The 22783-nt window shown below is 34.9% G+C and overlaps 1 protein-coding gene across 4 annotated transcripts in view; it reads left to right on the top strand.

Moving 5' to 3' along the window:
- The window catches only part of fgd5a (FYVE, RhoGEF and PH domain containing 5a), a 53716-nt gene extending 31514 nt beyond the window's left edge, over nucleotides 1–22202 (top strand). Inside the window, exons 8-21 of one of the 4 annotated variants that reach the window (XM_051912569.1) lie at nucleotides 3688–3778; nucleotides 4798–4848; nucleotides 4951–5009; nucleotides 5330–5401; nucleotides 5573–5641; nucleotides 13237–13320; nucleotides 13487–13566; nucleotides 13676–13769; nucleotides 15078–15215; nucleotides 16049–16151; nucleotides 16445–16581; nucleotides 16676–16789; nucleotides 20328–20482; nucleotides 20628–22202. In XM_051912569.1, coding sequence (XP_051768529.1) covers nucleotides 3688–3778; nucleotides 4798–4848; nucleotides 4951–5009; nucleotides 5330–5401; nucleotides 5573–5641; nucleotides 13237–13320; nucleotides 13487–13566; nucleotides 13676–13769; nucleotides 15078–15215; nucleotides 16049–16151; nucleotides 16445–16581; nucleotides 16676–16789; nucleotides 20328–20482; nucleotides 20628–20664 — 1284 coding nt within the window. In that variant the 3' untranslated portion in view covers nucleotides 20665–22202. Of the gene's footprint in view, nucleotides 1–3687; nucleotides 3779–4797; nucleotides 4849–4950; nucleotides 5010–5329; nucleotides 5402–5572; nucleotides 5642–13236; nucleotides 13321–13486; nucleotides 13567–13675; nucleotides 13770–15077; nucleotides 15216–16048; nucleotides 16152–16444; nucleotides 16582–16675; nucleotides 16817–20327; nucleotides 20483–20627 lie in introns of all 4 variants that reach the window. The other 3 variants (XM_051912567.1, XM_051912568.1, XM_051912570.1) reach the window with 3 other exon arrangements.
- Nucleotides 22203–22783: the final 581 nt, after the last annotated feature.

Genomic DNA, 22783 nt, shown 5'->3' with positions numbered 1-22783 from the left:
ATATCATCTCATTTTTGACGGAGGTTGCGTTTAGCAGCTTTTGCATCTGAACTCTTCATATATATATATATATATATATATATATATATATATATATATATATCTTATCTTTTCTTTTCTTTACTTGCTATGTGACCTGGACAATCTATTATATTTATCTTGTACTGTAGAATTTACCACATGGGTTTCACTTATGTGGCATTTTGTATTTGCAGCATTTGAGCTTTTTGATAAAAGATAGTGGATGCATTGAGGATAGAGGATGTATTAGGAATTCTCTTCTCTGGATCCGAGCTTGTGTAATCTCATTTTGTGCGTGCGTGTGCGTGCTGTGTTGATGACAGAGATGAAGTATCAACAGTAGCTGATCTGATCACTGCTGTGGTCTGATAGGATTAAACCCTGTTCAGCTACACTGTTTACGAGGGGTTTTCACCACAAACGTGTGTGTGTGTGTTTATAAGTATCTGGGCGTGTATGTGCAGAATGTGTAAGAAGGAAGGAGACGAAGGTGGGGTGCTCTTAAAGAGAGCGAGAGAGAGGAGATTGTTTTGCAAGCTTCATGTTTATATTCAACATTCTATAGCATTTTCATAGCATGTCCTTTTAGCCCTTCAGTTTAAAATAAATGATCTGCAGAAGGTGCGACTTCATTGTGTGAGTGTGATAGATAGATAGATAGATAGATAGTATTTAAATTATTATAATATCATATCGTATATTATCATAATATTGAGCATAAGAGACTTATTTCAACAACATTAAAAAAATCCAAACTTTTAACTGGTAGTATATATTTATTTATAGTGTTTTTGGAAATTGCATTCAAAATCCATATGATCACATATAGCCACTATGAACGAGCATGGCGTTTCTGTGTGCATGTATCATTACACACAGTGTTGCTCTGAAATTGTACAGGTGGAAAGGACAAGATAAAGACAGAACAAGACACTGACACGCATACACAGTCATCTGGCATTTGGGCAATGAGGTGGAAAAAAGCTAATTAGCCAAGCAGTCTTCTTAAACAACCCTCAATTAAATCAGCTGTCCACACAGACGCTGCTTCAGCCGGACCAGTGCCTGATTTGTGTAGCCTGTCTGTTCTCTGGCACGAGCCACCGTTCCCTCTCCTGGCTGTGTCCCAACTCGACTGGAGAGCTAACGATAAATATCTACCCTTACACATACACAAAGACTGGCCGCTTCTTCAACACAAATGTCAATTGGATTGCAGTTGGTGCAAGTATTCAGTGCGAGGCTGTTCATTAGGTCTACTGCCTTTAACAATGGAGCCATGTTGTGCTTAAACACAGGAATCTGACATGGCTTTATGGTCAAGATGAGACTCACTGCAGTGAAGAAGCAATACATAGAAGAAGTAATTAGATAATTGAAGACAGGTGCATGGTATTTAGGGTTGAAGAGTGAGAGGCTACATTCACACAAAAACATAAAAGTGCCTAATGTAGACTTTCTGCTCAAATCCTTTTAAATCAGACACTAGTCTAAAGGGCCAACGCTCCTCAACAAAACATCAACACATTTCAAAATATCTTTTAATATTATGGCATATTTTCATATTATATGAAATTAGAAGGTCATTGAGAACTTTTTAACTATTATTCTATCAATATATCTGCTTTAGTGCATTAGTATTTTAAACAAATTTATTTTGCACCCTTCTGTGCAATACTTTATATTTTAATGAATATCTTAAATATAATTAATATTTTATAAAATTTGATTTTTTTTAAATATCTGAATATTTTAATATTAAAAATTTTATTTTATATTTTATTTTATTTTATCATTTATTCAGTGTAATATTTTATAAAATATTGTATTGAATAGAATTTTTGCCATAATTTTGCTTTTTGTTTACCCTTTGGGTGAATAATATTAAAATGTAATTTTTTTTATAATATTTTATTTTAATAATATTTTTGTCACCATTGTTATATTGTGTAAAGCACAATATAAAAAAATATATATATTTCAATTCAATTTAATATCTTATAAAATATTATACTGAAATAAAAGTTTGTTCTCTGTTCACCGTTAGTACATTGTTTTTATATAGTTATAATATTTCAAGTTATAATAATATCATTTAATATGATCGCATATTTTGATATTACATGAAATTAAAAGTTTGTGCATTATCATTAACTTTTTAAATTGCATTATTAATGCATATTTAAAACATCAATATATCTGGCATCAGTATGTATTTTTTTATCAAATCTATTTTGCACCTTTCTGTGTCACAATGGAATTTACAGAATATTTTAAATATTAAATATTTTATAAAATATTATTTTTATTTAATATCTTAATATTTTAATATTTAATGTTTTATTCCTTTAAATTCAATTAAATATTTTTATGAAATATTAAACTGAATTGAAATGTTGCCATAATTTCAAGTTAGATTAGTGTAAAAATTGGATTCAGTATATTTACTATTTGAATTTGTCACATTCTGTTTGATTTTTGATATTCACAATATGATCCGAATAACAGATCTGTCACATGTAATAGAAAAACTGCAGTGTGAATGTGGAAAAAGTGAAGAGAAATGAGGAATGTAATGGACAGAACAGGTGAATTATGATGATGATGAAGGTTACAATACAGGTAGAGACACAGGGAAACTGAGAGAGCTGGTGTGAAAGAGATAATGAAAGCCAGAGGGTTTCTTTCAGAGGTGTTGTGGGAATGATGTTGTGGCAGGTGTGCAAACTGGACACTCGCTGTCTGTTCCTTTATCTTGAAGCCACAACTCCCTCTGTTCACACTCCTCACACAAGGTCATTGACGGCATTTCTGTTCCCCTTCTCTCGTTGAAAATCTCAAGCTTTTTCCCATGTCAATGGACGTCCAGAAGTCTAAAGTTGTTTGCCCTTATCTGCCCTCTACTGACCTCTCACGTCCCCTCAGGCTCCTCAGAGCTCGCATGAACAATGACGTGTCAAAGTCAATTAGGCCTTGATAGATTTCTTCTCACCACGTGTTTGACTGATTCACTTGTTCACTTTTTCTCCCAGTGAATGATATAATTGGGTTGGAATTGGATGGAATGAGGCGTACTCAGGTTTTTGTGTAAGAGAAGGTCAATGAATAACCTTGAAATGGGCTTTTCTAAGTGGTGCCATTGTGATCTATAATACTGTATCTTGTGGGTGAAGAGGGAGCGCAGGTGGCATGTAACTCTCGATTGTGTATGATTGTGCAGGTTTGTGATTGTGGTTTGGCTGTTGAACAATGTTGTGTTTATAGATCTTTTTGTGTCTGTTTATTTAACAAAGAATGTGCAGATACTGTGAAATTAGCATAATAACCGTAATTATGAGATTGTGGCTAGTAAAAGTGGTTCACATCTTCATTAAACTCATGAATTTCACACAAATTTAGATTTCTCTTACTTCATACATCATGTAAAAACAACTAAAATGGCAGCTAAAGTACATCATGTAAACAAACAGTAACTTGAACAGTTAAAAGAGGGTGTACTATAAAAATTATCATTTTGTAATTCCTGTATTACATGAAAGCAGCATTAGTGTATGTTTGCTAATGATAATTCTTGTGTGCATTTCCATGTCTTCCTACAGTTATAATATGTTTACATGCATCGTATATTGTGTTTCATGTGCCCATGTGTTTGCATGTGTCTTCCAGACGCAGAATGCAGAAGGAGTTCATGTACCTCTGAAACACCAGCTGCTGCGGGTCATTGTGCGTGTGCTCCAGTACCGCATGCTGCTCACAGGTGAACACTGCGTGATTCATATATTTAGTCCAGATGATATTTTTTGCACAGTTAATAGGTTAACACATTCAGTCCCTTTTTTTAGGAAAGAAAACTAAATAATATGTTCAGTTCAGTACTATTGTTAACTAAAAATGGTTGTTGTTTTTTTTAAATAAAAAAAGCATTGACTTCCATAGTATTTTTTCCATACTATTTTCATTTTTGGTGAACTATTCCTTTAAACTACAGTGAAAACTGAAAATATAAAATAAAAGTGTATTTAAAATATGAATAAATATTATAATAGTATAGAAATTATGCTAAAATAACACAGTGTGTTCTGTATATGTGGATGATGGGAAATATATGCATATATACAGTATACTGTACATAAAGATACTGGACAGAGGTCCATTTTTGCAACATAACAGAGAGTATATTTATCAAACTGCATCAAAACACAGGAAATACAGTAATTAAATAATAAAACTACTTTCTCAACAGTTTGTGGACATAATCTTATGTGTAAAATTGATGTTTTTGCTGCTGACTTGCAGTCCTGGTGTTCGCATTTTGATTGACAGAATTTCACTCTTGAGTGCTATATGTCACTTTATGAGCTTTGATGATTAAATTTCACCATACAAAAGCTGCAAATTACAAGTTTTGAATTTGAGTTAATTATAAATAATAGCTTATCCCATAATTTAGGTTCCTAACCACTTTGTGTATATGAATTTATGTGTGTGTGTGTGTGTGTGTGTGTGTGATATCTGCAGGTCTGATAAGTTATTAGAAATCACACAGAATAGAACGAAACAGTTGTAATGTTACGTTGAATAAATGTGTTAAAAAGAAAAACAACTTTGTTGTGAGTGAGTGTGAGGCAGGCTGTTATCATTTCAACCTTGAGGGTGTGTATGTGGGATGCTCTACATAACAAAACAAGACTGTTTGAGTGTGTCTAAGGGATGAGCCTGTGAAAAATAATTTTGTCTTGTTTTTCCTTAATTTGTTTTCTTTCTTATTCTTTTCAGATTACTTAAACAATCTCTCCCCGGATTCAAAAGAGTATGAAGACACACAAGGTATTGTTGTCTATGTCTCTCTGTCACACAATGATGAATACTGACCACATTTGATCTGTAATAACATTAATTGTGCTTGTGACTGCAACTTTTTATCAACAGCTGCACTGGTAATCGTGTCAGAGGTCGCAGACCAGGTTAATGACAATCTAAAACATGGGGTGAGTTGTCTCTGTTTGTGAGAGAGTGTGTTGTATTGTTAATACAATGATGAAAAGGAGCAAGGGGATATGATGTCATCAAAGTGTCCCAGGTGTCCAGAAACAAAGAGAGCAGTGTGAAATCATTGATACACAGAGGCATCCCCAAACACACACCCACATAGTCTCAGACAGACACAGAAACCTTCTGTCTCTATACCTTAATTCATTTCTGAACAGTTCTTTCTTATTCTCATCCACATATGAGAAATAAACACTTTCATTTTCTAGTTCTATTTTTGTTTCTCACTATTTTATGTCTTTCTCCCTCAAAATCGCAGGAGAACCTGCTTCGTTTGGTCCATATTGACTATAGCGTGAGAGGAAAAAGAGACCTTCTCCAACCAGGAAGGGTAAATTCTGCTCCATACACTGTATTTATGGTTTCATGTTTATGGTTTACTACTGTTTTTACTGGCTGTAAAACCTGAAAGATCAGTAACAGTTATTAGACATCAAAGGTTCAAATGAATAACATCCTTACCCATAACTCACCTGGCCTCTGGCACCTGTGTGTTTTGCAGGTTTTTGTCAAGGAGGGCACACTGATGAAGGTCTCTCGTAAAAGCAGGCAGCCCAGACACCTCTTCCTGGTATCTTATCATGCACCTGTACTTCAATTGTATTGAATGTGCACTTGTAGTGTACTTCAAATCTTACAAGTATATTTTAAAAAAAACTGTACTTTAAAAGAATATAATATTAATAAGATAAAAGGTCACTTAAAGGGTTAGTTCACCAAAAAATGTATATTCTGTCATTAATTACTCACCCTCATGTTGTTCCAAACCCATAAGACTTTCGTTCATCTTTGGAACACAAATGAAGATCTTTTTCACATGTAAACATTCATCAACTCACACATCAGTTGTGGTAAATGGTTGAGCTTCTATTAATGTTCGCTGATCAATGTTTATATGTGAATAAAAGCCTAAATTCAATCTGTTCATCATAAAAAGCATTCGAGTCTCTTCAGAAAATTTGGACTAAACCACTCAGTTCATATGGATTAGTTTTACGATCTCTTTATGAACTTTTTGCATCAAAGTTTCAATTGCGTAGCTGTCTATGCAGGTACAGAAAGCTCTCAGATTTCATCAAAAATATCTTAATTTGTGTTCTGAAGATGAACGAAAGTCTTACGGGTGTGGAACGACATGAGGGTGAGTAATTAATGACAAAATTTTCATTTTTGGGTGAACCCTTTACAATCAGTCAAAAAGTACATTAAAGTTTAACTAATTGCATTTAATATATATTTAAATATAACACATTTTCATTTACTGTAATTGCAGTTAACATGTAATTGAGTATCTGAAAACCACATTGTTTACACTTAAGTATATTCATTTTAAGGTATATTATTTCCGTTATAAGTATTCTTTTTAAAAGTATGCTAAAGTGTACTTCTTTTTCACAAGGGTTTGTTTACATGCCTTAAGGCCCGTTCACACCAAGGACGATAAATTTAAAGATAATGATAAAGATATAGCTCTAAAAATCATTCTCAATATTAAAGAATAGCAGAGTTTACACCACAACCATAACGATAACGGCACAGAGAAATGATATCATTGGAATCACTTTCAGAATGATTTTATCCAGCCGATGAACAATAAAAACATTGACAGCCAATCAGAATCAATCCTGCTGTAATGAGCTTGAGCATTTAAAGTGACAGACAAACATGCGCTTAGAATAAACAGTACGATATTGTTGCTGGTGTGGACACTAATATAGTTTTCTTTATAGTATCATTCTTGGTGTGAACGGGTCTTTAGAACTGGTGGCTTCATGGCCATTTGGAGCTCACATGTTTTGTAAAAAACAATACTGATCAGACCAATTGGCAGAGCAGGACCATTAACAGCTTCTCTCTCAGTTAGACTTGTATTGCTTCTTTCGTTCGGAAATGTGTTTGATGGCAAGTAGGTGTTGCATTCTCATCATTAGATATAGCTGGATTTAGCATAGTCTTCTACAGTCAGGATATGCTTTAAAGCCAAATACTGTCATTGCAGAGCAACGATCTGAAGGGAATCTTGCTTGGCGAATTAGTTAAAGTTTGTTAAACTGTCAACATGTTTACAGCTAGCTGCCTTACACATTCAGTTTAGTGACACAGACATTTGAAGGTACCTTTTTCACCCCCTTGAGGACTGAGTAGTTATAGACAGGTATTATGTGTATCTCTGATATTTGGTCATTCCAAACACGCCAGCCAGTTTCCTAGAGAGTAAGTGAGCCGGTATATGTGTGTCATAAGTGTTCGCCAGACACTGGAGGCTACGTTAGCTGTAGCACAAGGCTACCCCCAGCCGTCTCTGTACCGGTGTTGTTTTCGAGGGTTGTACTTCCTCTCAGGATGTCTGTTGTAGGTCAGTGGATGCCAGCTTCCTGTGCAGGGACTGTACTGACAGCACACTGAAGACTAGGCCCAGAGAACAACAGATCAACAAAACTGAGCTGAAAACAACACTAAAAACATTAGACTGAGCAGTCAGTTCAGTTGTTTACCCTGCGTGGAGTCACTGAAGTACCACTTCCACGCTTGGGTGCTTTTCTGAATGTCCTGATGAGATTTTAAGAAGAGTGCTGTACAGATTTAACATCTAGGTATTGTTGAGATTTGCTAAGATGCTTTAAATTTTGTCAACTTGCACTCAAATTTGGGATCAGTATTTTTTTTTTCAGTACAAATCTTTAATTCAGCCAAGATGCATTAAATGAATCAAAAGCGACATTTATAATGTTACAAAGGATTTCTATTTCAAATAAATGCTGTTCTTGGCACATTTTCTCTGAGGTTAAGTTTTTAGAAGGATAAGGCATTCCACATACATCACCGTCAGTCAGACTCATGAGCATACAATTTAGTTTAATCCATGTAGTATGTTGTAGTTCATTATAAAGTTAATGGGGAAAAATGTTAATTTTTTGGACTGTGTATACATTTATACGCACAGGAAGCTTTTCTGAAGTCGCGACACTCTTGGTTCTGAAGTCCCTATAGGGGGGCTTTCTTCATGGTCTTCTTTTATCTCTCCTGCTGCCGTTCTCTCCTTCGTGCTCTCTTGCCCTCCCTGAATCGATCAAGCTCTGACTGATGTTTTTTTATGAGAGCTCGTGACTGATGTCATTGAGTCCAGCACTGAATGGGTGTAATATGATGTCAGAGGGTCCCCTGGTCATGGTGATTCCTTGAGATCCGGATTTAATTTATGGAGTAATAAGTGAATCTGCTCAAAAATCCACTGACGCTCGAGGGCCATTTCCTCCGTCAAAACCAGCCATCACCTCCTGTACTAATCTGCCACTTCTTCCCTACAACAGTCAGACTCAGGCCCCGTTTACACTAGTGCGTTTTTGTTTTAAAACGGCGTTTTGAAATGAAAACGATCCTCGTCTACACTGGTGTTTCCACAGCATTTCAGAAACTATCTCCGTCTACACAATACGGCCGAAAACGCATGTCACATGACCATTCATGCAAACTGGGCATGTGCGTACAAGTGTAAACAGTTACCTCTTGCGCATGTAGTCAGCTGCCTGCAGTATTGAAAAAATGCAGAGTTTAACTGCACAATGGCTGCTAAAAATGACAACAAAGCCAGCAAATATTGCAGTTCAGTCTCCATGTTATTGTTTACACGGTCGTCAAGGATATGCAGAGCGAACGTGGGTAGCCACAAAGAATATACACTGACAAGAAGCGAAACTCAGTAGAACGTTCCATTGCAACACCGGCGCCCAGCAGCAGCCCTGCGTTTCCGCCATTTTGGGGTGAAAGCGACTCGGCAGTCCACTAGTTTCTATGGCAGTATCAGCTGCTTTGTTAAAAAAAAAAAAAAGTACATTAAAGCTGAAATCCAACCTGAATGATGACAACACAGAATAAAATATCAACACTAGTGATCATCAAATCCTTTTAACAGTTTATTTTACAGACTTTGTGTTTAAGTCTTTCACTTTTTTCACAAAACCTTTGCTCTCTAGAAACCCAGCAGTTTGGGTTTAAATTCTTTGAAGTTCAAGTATTAGCATTATAAACACTGAATTAATACCAACATATGAAATTAAATTAAGGACATGCATCAGAAAAATTGGGAATATTGGATAATAAATATATAACAGAATATAACAGCTTGACAGAAACTGTATGTATGTAAACAAAAAAACACAGCCATTGTGTCCAAAAGTGGCAATTAGGGTATAACAGACACAGCGATGCATCATATTCTGTAAGATCATTATGTTTGTAGCGTGATTCAGTGGATTAAAACGTATTTCAGACCTAGTGGAGTAATTTACTATTACTATATTACTCCACTAGGTCTGCCTATATACGTTTTAATTCCCTGGATCACGCTACAAACATGATTATCTTAACTTTATTAATTATTAATTTACTATTATTAGTAAATATAAGCTGCATAAAATGGAAATACTCAATAAAATAGGCTAACTACGTTACCTCAGATGTGTAATGTTGGATTCCACAACTGGTAAAATAAAACATATATAGGTTAAGACAATACAACATTTACTGTAGGTGTCATAAAATTTGAGAAATTTTCGATTGCGTTTCTGATTTGGCTGTGAGATTCGCTGATTTTGGGTGCGTAAGATGTGATGGATTCTATAGAGGGTATGCACGTGACGTCACTGTCGACCGTTATGACTGCGGTCACGCCCACTGAGTAGCACAAAGACTGAGTGGCAGCAATGGTTTTCAGCGTGAATGCCACGAAAAACACACAAAACACATCCAAAACGGGAAAGAGCTTTGTGATTGACTGTACAAATAGCTTTGACACAAAATCTGAGGTATATCTTTAAAGACTGCTGAAAGCTACAGAAAAAAGAAGCAAATGGATCACTGCAATTCACAGAAACAGCTGGACTCCAGGCAAAGAAACATGTTTTGCAGTTATCATTTTGTGTCAAAATGTTGGATTTTGAGGTAAAATCATACCGTATATATTGTATTGTTATATATTGTGTTGACAACTCCAAAGTCTCTGTTTTCGAAGTTTGAAAACGCCGGCATAGTGTAAACGACAGGCGTAACCGTAGCAAAACTTATGTGTTTTAAAACAAAAACGCACTAGTGTAAACGGGGCCTCAAAGCAGTCAGTGTCTTTGAAGGACTTTCAGAAATACATTGTGAACATAGCGACTTCTCACCATCATGGAAAATATGTCAGGGATTTTAATTTTGTGATTTACAAAGTGTTACACATCATTTTTGGTCATTGAAATAAAGCTGAAATAAAATAAAATAAAAATATTACATGAAAAATTAAAACTTAAATGAATATTATAAATGTTTCTTAACTAACTGAAATAAAATAAGCTTAAGTTGAAGCACTAAAATTAATAAAACATAAATAAAAAATAAAACTAAAATAAAAAATAAAACTAAATAGAAATATTTTTAAAAAAAAATGAAAAATGTACATAAAATTACTAAAACTACTAAAATAAAAAAGGAAAATATAAAAATAAAAGCACATTTAAAATATTTAAAAAAAAAAAATCTATAATAGTGTATAAATAATAATAAATAACTATGGATTTACAGCCCTGGAAAAGTTATTTAAAATGATTATTATTATTATTATTATTTGTAATTTGTGTAATATACTAATTACAAGTAATTTTACCTGACATAAAAAAAAAAGAAAATCTGTCCCAGCAATCCCTATAAAATGATCAAAAATCCTTATCCAATAATCATAAACAACTGGAAAAGTCAGAGTAAAATTCACTGGTCAAAATTATAGGAACCCTACTATGACGTATTCATCTAGAATAACCTTTTGTGTGTGAGAAATATAAAATATTAGTTAAGTAAAATTATGTTGAAGTTTTATCAGAACATTGATTATTGTAATCATATCATATCACTATGGAGGTTTTACGTAGGCCTTTTAAGTTGTTTGTTGGTCTAGTCTCAAGAGACAAGCTCACTAGTTTACATGAGAATCGGTAGTATTTTTGTTGTGGACAGTATTGTTGTGTCCATTACATTCTCAGCTGTTTCAGGGTTGTTGTGGCTGTAAGTGTTGATGTTTTTGTTGTCTCTGGCCTGCTGCCTCCACCCAAAAAGCCTTTCTCAGAAGTGTCCGGACTGAATTCCTGGACCCTGCCTGTGAACTGCGGATGTTTGGGGCACGCACATTGCAGGTCTAATGATGTCACCACTTTTGTTTGGAGCTATATATGTCAAGCACACACAATGGTTTGAAGTGTAGGGCTTGTCTGTTTGTGGGCGTGAGTTTGTATTCCTATCTAAACTACTTCATTGTCAGGACTGAAGTGCAGAAAAATATCCCATAAACTGTTTTTATCAAGCACAACCTATTGTATTGAACATGTGAATTGCTTTCTTGAGTACTAAACTGAATGTGCTACACTTGCGGAAGAATGTGCATTGCGAAGGCAGGAATGAAAACGATTGTGTGAAAACTATTTTAAGCAGCGGTTCTCAACCAGGGGTCCGAGACCACTAGGGGGTCTCAGCAAACTTCCAACAGAACCTTAAAATATTTTAAAATAAGACAAAACAAGCTCTAAAACAAGCTAAACAACAAAAATGTCATTCTAATTTTTAATTATTTTTGTTTTTAATTGTTTTTATTATAATTTTTAATTATTTTAGTTTTGTCATACTTTAATTTTAAGGTGTCCCTGTTACAGTGTAATTATACAAATAAGTACTGAGTAATATTAATTAACAACATGAATTTAGCTATAGGGTTAGGGTTAGGATTAATTTACTGTTAAGTTACTATAGTAAGTATATGTGTAACAAGGACTCTATAAATCTATGGGCACTCCTAATTTCTGTTAATTAAAAAAAGTGTGGCAAAAAAAAAAAATATATATATATATATATATATATATATATATTGTTGTGGAGAGTGTCTTGAAGTCAAGTAGGTTGAGAACCACTGATTTAAAGCTTTTACTGCCTCCTTGTGGTGGAAATAAACACAACCGAAGGCAAGCATCGCTATTACTATTGCCCATATTAAAGATTAGGGGTTTAAATAATTTAAAGATATTATTATTATTGCCTATAGTAGTAATAATTAAGCTAATATTTATAATTAAAATGAAATAATTGAAATCTCTAATCTAAATGTTATCATGTTAGTTAAATAATAAAGCTCTCCACGTCGCACTCATTTTATTTAAAGTCATCATGAAACGGAAGAGTGTTTTTGACCGATTTTTCTTTCCTATTGTGATGCATATCCGAGAAAAACAATTTCAAGGTGACTTAAAAATTGTGTATAATAACTGTATAAAGGTGTGTGTGTGTGTGTGTGTGTGTGTATGTGTGTACCTACTGCTTACTCATATTTTGGGGGCAAATTTGTACCCAAAAGTTAGCTAAATTAAAGCTTCTTTTTTCCCCTCATTTGTTTAAAAAGTTTAAAGGGTTAGTTCACCCAAAAATGAAAATAATGTCATTAATTACTCACCCTCATGTCGTTCCACACCCGTAAGACCTTCGTTCATCTTCAGAACACAAATTAAGATATTTTTGATGAAATCTGATGGCTCGGTGAGGCCTCTATTGCCAGCAAGTTAATTTACACTTTCAGTGCCCAGAAAGGTACTAAAAACATATTTAAAACAGTTCATGTGACTACAGTGGTTCAATATTAATATTATAAAGCGAAGAGAATACTTTTTGTGCACCAAAAAAACAAAATAACGACAATATCTAGTGATGGGCAATTTCAAAACACTGCTTCGAATCTTTTGTTTTGAATCTTTTGTTTCGAATCAGTGGTTCGGATCGTGTGTCAAACTGCTGAAATCACGTGACTTTGGCGCTCCAAACCACTGATTCGAAACAATAGAGCAATAGAGGCCTCACTCAGCCATTGGATTTCATCAAAAATATCTTAATTTTTGTTCCGAAGTTGAACGAAGGTCTTACAGGTGACATGAGGGTGAGTAATTAATGACAGAATTTTCATTTTGGGGTGAACTAACCCTTTAACAATAAAGTAAAGTTTTGTTTGTTTGTTTGTTTTGTAAAAATGCTGAACATTTTCTGTTAGGCTGTTGGTTAGGGTTAGGTTATAATATTTATAATTAGCTGTATATAAAAACAGTAGAAATCTATGGAATGTCCCTATTTAGCTAAGTGATTGTGTGTGTGTTACAGATGAATGACGTGATGCTGTACACCTACCCTCAGCAGGATGGCAAATACAGGCTAAAGAACACACTGACTTTAAGTGGAATGAAGGTAAGACAGCATCACGTCTCAGCAGATCAGATTTGTTAGGGTTAGGGTTAACCCTAACAAATACGGAAACAAAATACGGTTGGTTAACTCAGATTAGGTGTTATTCAAATTGTGTTAAGAACTGAGCAGTATTTTAAAATGTATATGTGTTTTCATGTGTCTGCAGGTCAGTAAACCTGTCATAGACAATGTGCTCAACACGCTCAGGATAGAAGTCAGCGATGTTACCATCACCCTCTCAGCAAGGTAATGAGCATTTCCATAATTGTTTGTCATAAATGTGTCTGATGCTGTATGTACTGACATGCAGTGTCATACAGTCACTTCAAGCACGGCTTCTTTCTCTCTCTGATAGTTCTTTAGGCGAGAGAGAAGACTGGTTCCACACGTTGAGCCGGGCTATAGCGGATCACGCTGCAGGCCTCAATACCTTCAGCTGCTCTAGTGAGGTGTGAGGAAATGATCTTACACTGCCTCCATACAAAAACATCTACAGTATGGTCTAGTTATCAAACCAGCAACAGAAGGAACATCGTCACAAAGTTTTTTTTTGTTTACTGCATTAGTATTCAGTATCAAAGAGGCCATATTATGCCCTTTTACAAAGTCTTGATTTTGTTTTGGGGTGTACTAGAATAGGTTTTCATGCTTGAATGTTAAAAAAAAAAAAAACGTTATTTTTCACATATTTTACTTTGTTGCAGCACCTCTCTTTCTAGTCAGTCATTCTGTTTTGTTCCTGTCTCTATGAAGCCCCTCCTTCGAAAAGCGCAATTTGCTCTGATTGGTCAGCTGGACCAGTGTGTTGTAATTGGTCAAATGCTTCAAGCATGTTTTGGAAATGTCATGGCCCTAACTTCATTAGACCCACAGCAGACAAAAACAGTGTCTCCTGGGCCTAGTCCACACATACATGGGTATTTTTATAAACATATTTATAAAGTTTTTTTTATCCTTCTCTTTAAAAAAAAAATCACGTCCACATAAAAACGCTATGAAGCGCTGTCAAGAGCATGCCAAACCAACAGGTGGCGATATAACTCTAACCGTAAAGTCATGCTGGCCAATCAGAAGCCTGGAAAAAAGGTTATTACCTGTTAGCCATGCAGCATTCTATCAAACTCATTCAGAATCAAATCATCTACAAAATACATGCCATACTTACGTGATCTGATATGCTGGATCACAAACACTTTGTAAAGATCCATTTTGAGAGTTATATTAGCTGTGTGAACTTTTTCTATTGTTTATGCAATGTTTAACGGGATTCGCGAGCTTGGGGACGGGGAGCACGAGCATTTAAAGGTGTACACGCACTGAATCTGCGCATTTTTAATCACTCCCAAAACAGCCAGTTAAAACATGTTATAATAAAAAATCTATGAGGTATTTTGAGCTGAAACTTCACAGACACATTCTGGGGACACCTTAGACTTATGTTACATCTTGTGAAATAGTGTTCTAGGGCACCTTTCAATGAGGGATATATTGTGATGTTTACGTCCCCAGAAGAAAAGTCAAGACTACAATCTAGGCGTTTCAGGGAGTTCAGAATCTGCTTACTGATATAGAGAATAACTCGCTTTAAAGTGACTTTGTGCTTTGTAACTTTGCAGATCTTTTTCATGCTCAAACAGAAGCATTTCACACTAAAGAAAGTTGAAAAGTAAAAAAAAGCATAATAGGTGCTCTTTAAGGAAACTAAGTAATGAAATGTGTTAAAATATCACATTCGGTATCACTGTCCATGTTTCCAGGCGAGAGAGAAGTTATGGATGTCTCTGGGAGAGGCTGCTCCTGTGCTAGTTCCTGTGTCACATGTGATGATGTGCATGAACTGCACGTCAGACTTCAGCCTAACACTGCGACGGCATCACTGCAACGCATGCGGAAAGGTGAAACATCTGCAGTGTGTTTGTAGGGAGATGTCTGATGTTCTTAAATTCAAGACATATATTCTTTTACTTATATTAACGTGTTACAGTGTACAGTGAAATACTCAGAAGATTTGAAAATGTATGAACCTGATTGCATTAGATAATAATAAAACATCAACAAAACATACCAGTTTCCACTTGGTCAGTTAACAGAAGTGTCAGCTCCCTCTTGTGTCAGGAAAGGGTTTTGTTTATTATTTAGTTGATTCAGAGTAATATGATGACTTTATAGTGCACAGTTTTCCAATATTCTGAGTGATTTTCAAGGAAATATTGTGAAAAGTACATTTTAGTTTAATTTCAGGAATTTTGTGTATATTTCAGTTGTTATTATTAAATTGTTTCAGCAAGATTTTAATGTTTTTGAAAAAAATATTTTTTTGCTCATCAAGGCTGCATTTATTTGATCAAAAATACAGTAAAACTGTAATAATGTGAAATATTATTTCAATTTAAAATAAAAAATGTGGTGCTCAAGAAACATTTGTTAAAATGTTGAAAACAGTTGAGCTGATTAATATTTTTGTGGGTATTTTTTTTTTCAGTATTCTTCATTGAATTCAAAAGAACAGCATCTGTTTGAAATAGAAATTATTTGTAATGTCTTTACTGTCATATTTGATCAATTTAATGCATACTTGCAGAATAAATGTATTTCTTTAAAAAATCTTACTGTCCTCAATCTAGTGTACTACCAACAGAAGTATATACTAAATATCAGCATTAAACTGTCACCCTACCTTCTAGATATTAACATTAGTATCTCTCTTCTTTATTCATCTGATTTTTAGGTTGTGTGTCGTTCCTGCTCGCGGAACAGGTATCCTCTGAAGTACCTGAAGGACAGGATGGCTAAAGTCTGTGATCACTGCTACGCTGAGCTCAGGAAGAGGGGTAAGAGGAAAAGACTGCAAAATTATGCAGTATGTAATGCAATTAAGGGTTAGAAATTGTACAGAAATTTTTCATCTAAACTGTTCACTTTGAATGGATGTTGATCTGAACCCTTTAATAGTCAGTATCATGATTAAAATTATTTTTTAGAAAATTATCCAAAATAACATTCATTCTCAAAATGTATCATTATTCATCTGCAACTGATCGTTTAAACAAAATATGCTATTTCCATTTGAATCAAATAATCATGATTTCTGTCTAGTTAATGTCAGTGTATGATGTGTATGTAGGTGGCAATATTCCTGGATCATGTGGGAGCGCTAGTCCCCGCACAAACAGGGCCAGCAGGCCTCTCTCTGCTGTGTTCCAGAGCCTACAGCCGCCCAGCCTGTGGAGGAACAGAAAGAGCAGCTCACCTCTCACACAGGTACACACACATACAAACTCTCGATTGCTCCCTCACTTTCATCTGAATCATTTTATGGTACTTTTCTGTCTAAAACATGATTACTCTAAAAAAGACATGTTTGCAGGTATCTGTGGGTGCAGAGGGGTCCACTATCAGTGGCAGTCTGCAAAGACGCAAAAAGAGCAAAAGGAAGTGGAAGAGGCTGTGGTTCCTGCTCAAAGACAAGGTGCTCTACACCTTTAAAGCACGAGAGGTGAGGGGACCCAGAGTCTCCCACACCAGCACAGACACTAGATTTATTTATTTTTTTTATTTTTTATTTTTTTTAGGCAATCAAACAAGTACATAAGACATAGGCAAAATAAATAAATAAATAAAAAACAAATATGGACAAATATAGATATAGAAAAAAAGTATCTGACATATAAGGTACTTTACGACAGACAGTAAGAATACATAATACGAGGTAGAACCAAAGTGCCAACAAACAAACAAACAAACAAACATATAAACAAAAAATAACAATACACACATACATATACATACATATATACCTACATATATATCCATATACATATATATATATATATATATATATATATATACACACATATACACATACATACATACACGCATGCTGCATATCTCCTGAACCAAAATGTTTAACATTATAAAGGTATGATGTTATTGCTGTCATTAATTATTTATTGATTTCCACACAAAGAAAGGAAAGAAGAGAAATGAAAATTGGATAATAAACAAGAAGAAAAAAAGAAAGATAAAGAAATTATAATAAAATAAGGCTAAACAAAATTACAATAAGTTTAAAAAAAAAGAAAAATTATAATAAAATAAAGTTAAATTAAGGTAAATCGAAAATAGAAACAGAACTCAAATAAGGGGTAGATACAGAGAAGGAGGAAGATATATAGAAAAGATAGAAAAGAAAAGTGAAAGAGAAAAGATAGAAAGTAATGGAGGGGGGACGGGTTTCAATGGCTGTTGACTGGTTTAGTCAGTTTCCTGTTGTATATGCACATTACAGTGGAATATGGACATACACATTCCCTTTCCAAGATGTCTTGACAGAGCACATCAAAACACATTGGCCGGACCTTCCGGATCATTAGCGCATATCCCGGTCGCCTCTCTACCTGTGTTTAAATCAGTGACGTAGCCACGGGGGGGCCTGAGGGGGCCTAGGCCCCCTCATTAACATGTAGGCCCCCCCAGATTTCTGACCAATTTGTTATTCTCGCGTTGATTTGTTACACTGACGCATGCTGCGCAGTAAAGTGCAACAGCTGTTTTTAGACTTATTGGTTTGATTATTTCACGTGTTGCGCATAGCCTTTGCTGTTATTATCTTTGCGCGTGAGAGTTCATTATCATGCGGTGAGTGGCAATGTGAAGCGGCACCCGAGGCTTCCCGTTTCCAGGACACGCATCTCAATGCAGTGAAATCCGGTGGGTGCTCGAGCTCAGATACTCTCCATTCATTTTAACCAATAAAAAGTCGTTAGAGAATCAAGAACCTCTGACTGCAGCGCACACAGCTTTCTTCTCGTCGTTATAGTTCATTTGAGGCAGTTTCCGTGGCGTTATTTGCTCTCGCTCAGATGTGCGTGCTCAAACTTTGTTCCATGTAAATCAAACATGCTTTTTCTCTAGAATTGTCTTCTCTCCTGGATTTAATGTTGCTAGAAGCTATCAACCATCAAACTTACATAACTGACTGTTAAAATAACACCTATAAATTGTAAAGAAATTAAGTATCTTTTTATATAATAACTCCATGTACAAATTATATAATTTTCAAACTTAGCTTACTTTAGTCAGCCAGCTCTCTGGATATTTTTATTACCTATTTAATATATATTTTTTAAAGTTAAGTGCTTATTGTAGCCTAAATAGATGCTTATTGAATTATTATATTTAGCGAACCACTACTGATCATCAAATAGGACTATATCAGCATGACCGTAATCAAAATGGCTCTGGGAATTTATGACTCTGGATAATCTGTATTTTTTAGAATAGAGATCATGGTTTTCCCACGATTCAAAAAGCAAATTACACAATCAAACAAAATAATATGTAGGGCTAATTTACTTGAGGTTCTGACAAAATGTTTTATTTAATGTTCAAAATTAATTTATAGATGTCTAAACTGTTATAGATGAGTCTAATACATTTTTTATTATTATTAATTTAAAGAAATCATCATGTAAAAAAAAAAAAAAAAAAGAAAACATTTTGCATAAAAATACAGATAAAAATTATATATATATATATAGAGAGAGAGAGAGAGAGAGAGAGAGAGGCCCCCTCATTTTTAGATGGGCCCCCCCAAAAATAAAATTCTGGCTACGCCACTGTTTTGAATATAACTATTTAAAAAGATGCCTTGGAGGGGCCTACCAAAACATACTGGCCGGACCTTCCGGATCATTGGCGCATGACCCGGTCGCGAGCACAGACACTAGATTACATGCACACAAACACTCATACAGTATACATACATGCATACATCGCAATCTAGATTGTTTTACATCATAATTTTTTAAAAACAATTTTATTATCACCTGGCCTTTAGTGACCACGTTTCCACCAGGACTTTCCCCAGGAACTAGGGACTTTGGGGTGGTACTCAGTGTGTTTTGACCGCAGGGACGATGGTCTAAATGAAGTTACGGGTAAAAATTTCCCCCTCATAAAGTCCCTGTTCGCAGCCAGGGTAGTACTTTTTCAAAGTTTAGGAACTTTCAGGGGTGGGACTTGGGCGCTGAACATGCTGTTTGGTTGAGTTTACACAATTCAAGCACTATTTTTAAAAGTCTTAGGCGGTCCGTGCAGTAAGAGTTGTTTGCTATTCGAATCAACAATGGAGTTTAAAGAACACAGCCGATGGATCGACAATGAGGTTTCATCAGGCTTTATTAAGCTTATATGCGGTGGACGAAATCCAGCAGGAACTGAAAAGTCGGGCGCAGTCCTACATCATCGGACTAATTTGCCTAATCTTCACGATACTTTAGACTAAGATGGAAACGCAGACAGCAACAGGTCTGGGGGAAAAAAGTTCCTGGGACATATCATTCCGGGTAATTTCGGTGGAAACACGGCTTTAGTGAGCAAATTACATTTTTTGGGTTGGATCGATACCAAATACGAGATCGGCCTCTGGTATGTTGCATCACTACTAAATCAAGACCTTGATTTCAACCGCTTCGGGTGACTGATGAAATACTACAAGAGCTGTCAATGTAAATTATTTATTTTCTTACACTACCATTCAAACGTTTGGGGTCTGTAAGATTTTAAAAGTTTTTGAAAAGTCTCTTATGCTCACAGAGGCTGCATATAATTGTTCAAAAATACAATAAAAACAGTAATATTGTGATATAAAATTTTACAGTTTAAAATAACTGCTTTCTGTTTTAATATATTTTAAGTGTAATTTATTCCTGTGTTGGCTAAACTGAATTATCAGTATCATTATTCCAGTCTTCAGTGTCACATGATCCTCCAGAAATCCTTCTACTATGCTGATTTGATGCTCAAGAAACATTTCTTATAAACAATGTTTATTTTTTTAAAGTTATTAAATATTAAATAAAAAAAATCTTACTGACCTGTAACTGAACTGTGCTAACTAAAAGCACATTTTCGTCTGGGTCAGGTGCTGAAATATGCTAAATGATGATACATTTTTTTAGTACCAGGTAGCACATTTGAACTGTCTTACTCTTCTCTGTCTGCAGGATAAAGTGGCATCTGAAAGTCTTCCTCTGCAGGGCTTTACTGTGAAGCTGTCTGATCGATCAGAGGGGGAAGACACAGACAATGTTTTCCAGCTCTACCATAAAAAAACACTGTATTATACCTTCAGAGCAGATGACCAGCATACTGCACGCAGGTATGACACACAAGAGTCATGAAAACACTCTCCACTACCAAAACATATGATCCACACGTTTAGAGAAAACAGATTGAGATGCATTGTTTATTCACAAATGAAATCAACAGAAATATGATAAAGAGATAAAACTGTTATTTTGCAGGTGGGTAAACGCTATGGAAGAGGCCACAGTGTTATAGTATCCGGCTATCTGCCCAGATGACAGGAGAACTCTGGGCAGGGTTCCCCAGACAGCTAAACCCATTATGGGCTTAAACCTATGACATCAGAGTCACCTGTGCCTGAGAAACCAGCGGAATCACACCACAAATACCTTCGTTTTTTTTTTTCTTATCTTCTTTTTGGCTGCTGAATTTAAGGACAGTCACACAAGGCATATCATGCTCAGTGTTTGTTGTCCTGTGCCTCACTTTCTTCACAGACTAATTCAAAAAAGTGCCAAATGTAAACAGTGCAGTTCAGTGAATGATTGTTCTGAAACTACTCACATGTGTCGAATAAAGGAGAATGTTCATTTTTTAGAAACTGTAACTACCTTTCTATATGCAGATATAATTCAGTGCTGTCATTTTATACATTGTAAAATTAAAAATAAATTAAGTACAAGGCATTTGTTATAGTTTGGATGAGTATGATTAAGCCAATAGGCTTATTATAGACAATATATTGTTAATTTCATTAAACAGCTAAATGTTTAGCATGGCATATCATGTTTTATATACAAATAACATAATGTGATAATGTGATATCTCGAGCTGTACATTTAACAATTGAGTAATATTTAATTTGCAGCTATATTAAGATATTGCTATCATCTGCTGTGATTCATTTTTCTCCTCACATTTGTTAGTTATTTTACAGTGGTCCCCATGCTGACTCTGTACCCTTACAAACATTACCATGGCAACCATTGTTTTCGCTAGAAAGAATAACACTATAGTTATTGTTACTATAGTGAAGCTGTGCTAACTTGAGCGACCACTGACGTCATAAACATTACAGAAATTACAGTTTTAATATGATTCTATATGCATTTTTTTTAAATAAAGAACAGCGTAACTATGGTTACTATGGTAATTTCCACAGCGCATGCATTCGAAGGCCAAGTTCGGTAAAACCTCGATGTAAATCAGTATGGAAATGTTGTGAACATCTGTGTCGGTTGATCCTTTCATTAAAGATAACTAAGTATCATAAGCTTTATGTACAGTATCGACCTTAAGCAGTTTTGTAATTAGGCCATCGTCTAAAGCCGCGTTATTCCCAGAAGATATGTTTAAAAATGTCTGTTTTTTTAAATCATGAACGTCATATAAACGCTCAAACCTTAATTTTCGAATGTGTTGAGGTGAGTTTTGTTGTATATATTCATATCACTGTTAAGAGACTTTATTTAACCGAGCATTTTTTCCCCTGTTCAGTAGATTTGTGAAATGTCCAGCGACACACTTTATTTTTATCTCATGTTTGTTTTTATTTGTCTTCGAATGTTACATTTTTAAAAAGCTGTATTCTGTAAAACTGAAAAAGCGCCAGTATTCATTCTCAGTCATTTGTTTCCCTATTCATATCTATATTCCCCAAGAGCATAGACCGTATTCAGACGATCATCCCCTTTCCTTAATGCATTATAAAAAAACAATAAAGACCCGACATAAAGGAGAATAAAGAGTAAAAGATAAATATATTAATTATACAATAAACATGTTATAAATTATTCATTTGAAAGACTTTTCAGCTATCATATACAGCCTCTAGGGGGCGACACATACTTAAGCAAAGAACAACCAGTCACGCTTTTTGTCTGCGAGTTAAATATTTGCTACTAAATATTTACAAGTTGTAAGATTTCGAAACCATTTTAGGTTCTCCCCATTATCCTACTGTAATTGGGATCTTGGATTAATAATTAAAGAGTATTTATTACAATATTTTTTGTATTATCATTATTGTAAACGGGCCTTCAAACCTAGCAACGAACTAACATGAGTTAAATAATGACATAGGGTGTTTATTCCAGTCAAATGTGTATCCCTTTCATCATTACCTCAATAATCTTCTTGAGTGTGAGCTCTATTATCAAACTACAGCCTAGTAATGCGATATAACTAGGTTAAGATAATTAGCTTTATCAAAGTGGTCCGTGGCACTTCGACCAACAGCCAAATAAGAGAGGTTGATTAGCATCAGAATGCCTAAATAATTGATATGATAGCAAAAAGAAGCAGCACAAAACATTTCGCCCTATTTCTTTTCATCCTCTGAAATATTAATGATGCAGAGGTCCACTGTGCTATT

The sequence above is a fragment of the Ctenopharyngodon idella genome, chromosome 11, assembly GCF_019924925.1.
Source record: "Ctenopharyngodon idella isolate HZGC_01 chromosome 11, HZGC01, whole genome shotgun sequence".
NCBI classification, from domain to species: Eukaryota; Metazoa; Chordata; class Actinopteri; order Cypriniformes; family Xenocyprididae; genus Ctenopharyngodon; species Ctenopharyngodon idella.
This window is presented reverse-complemented; position numbering and strand designations above follow the sequence as displayed.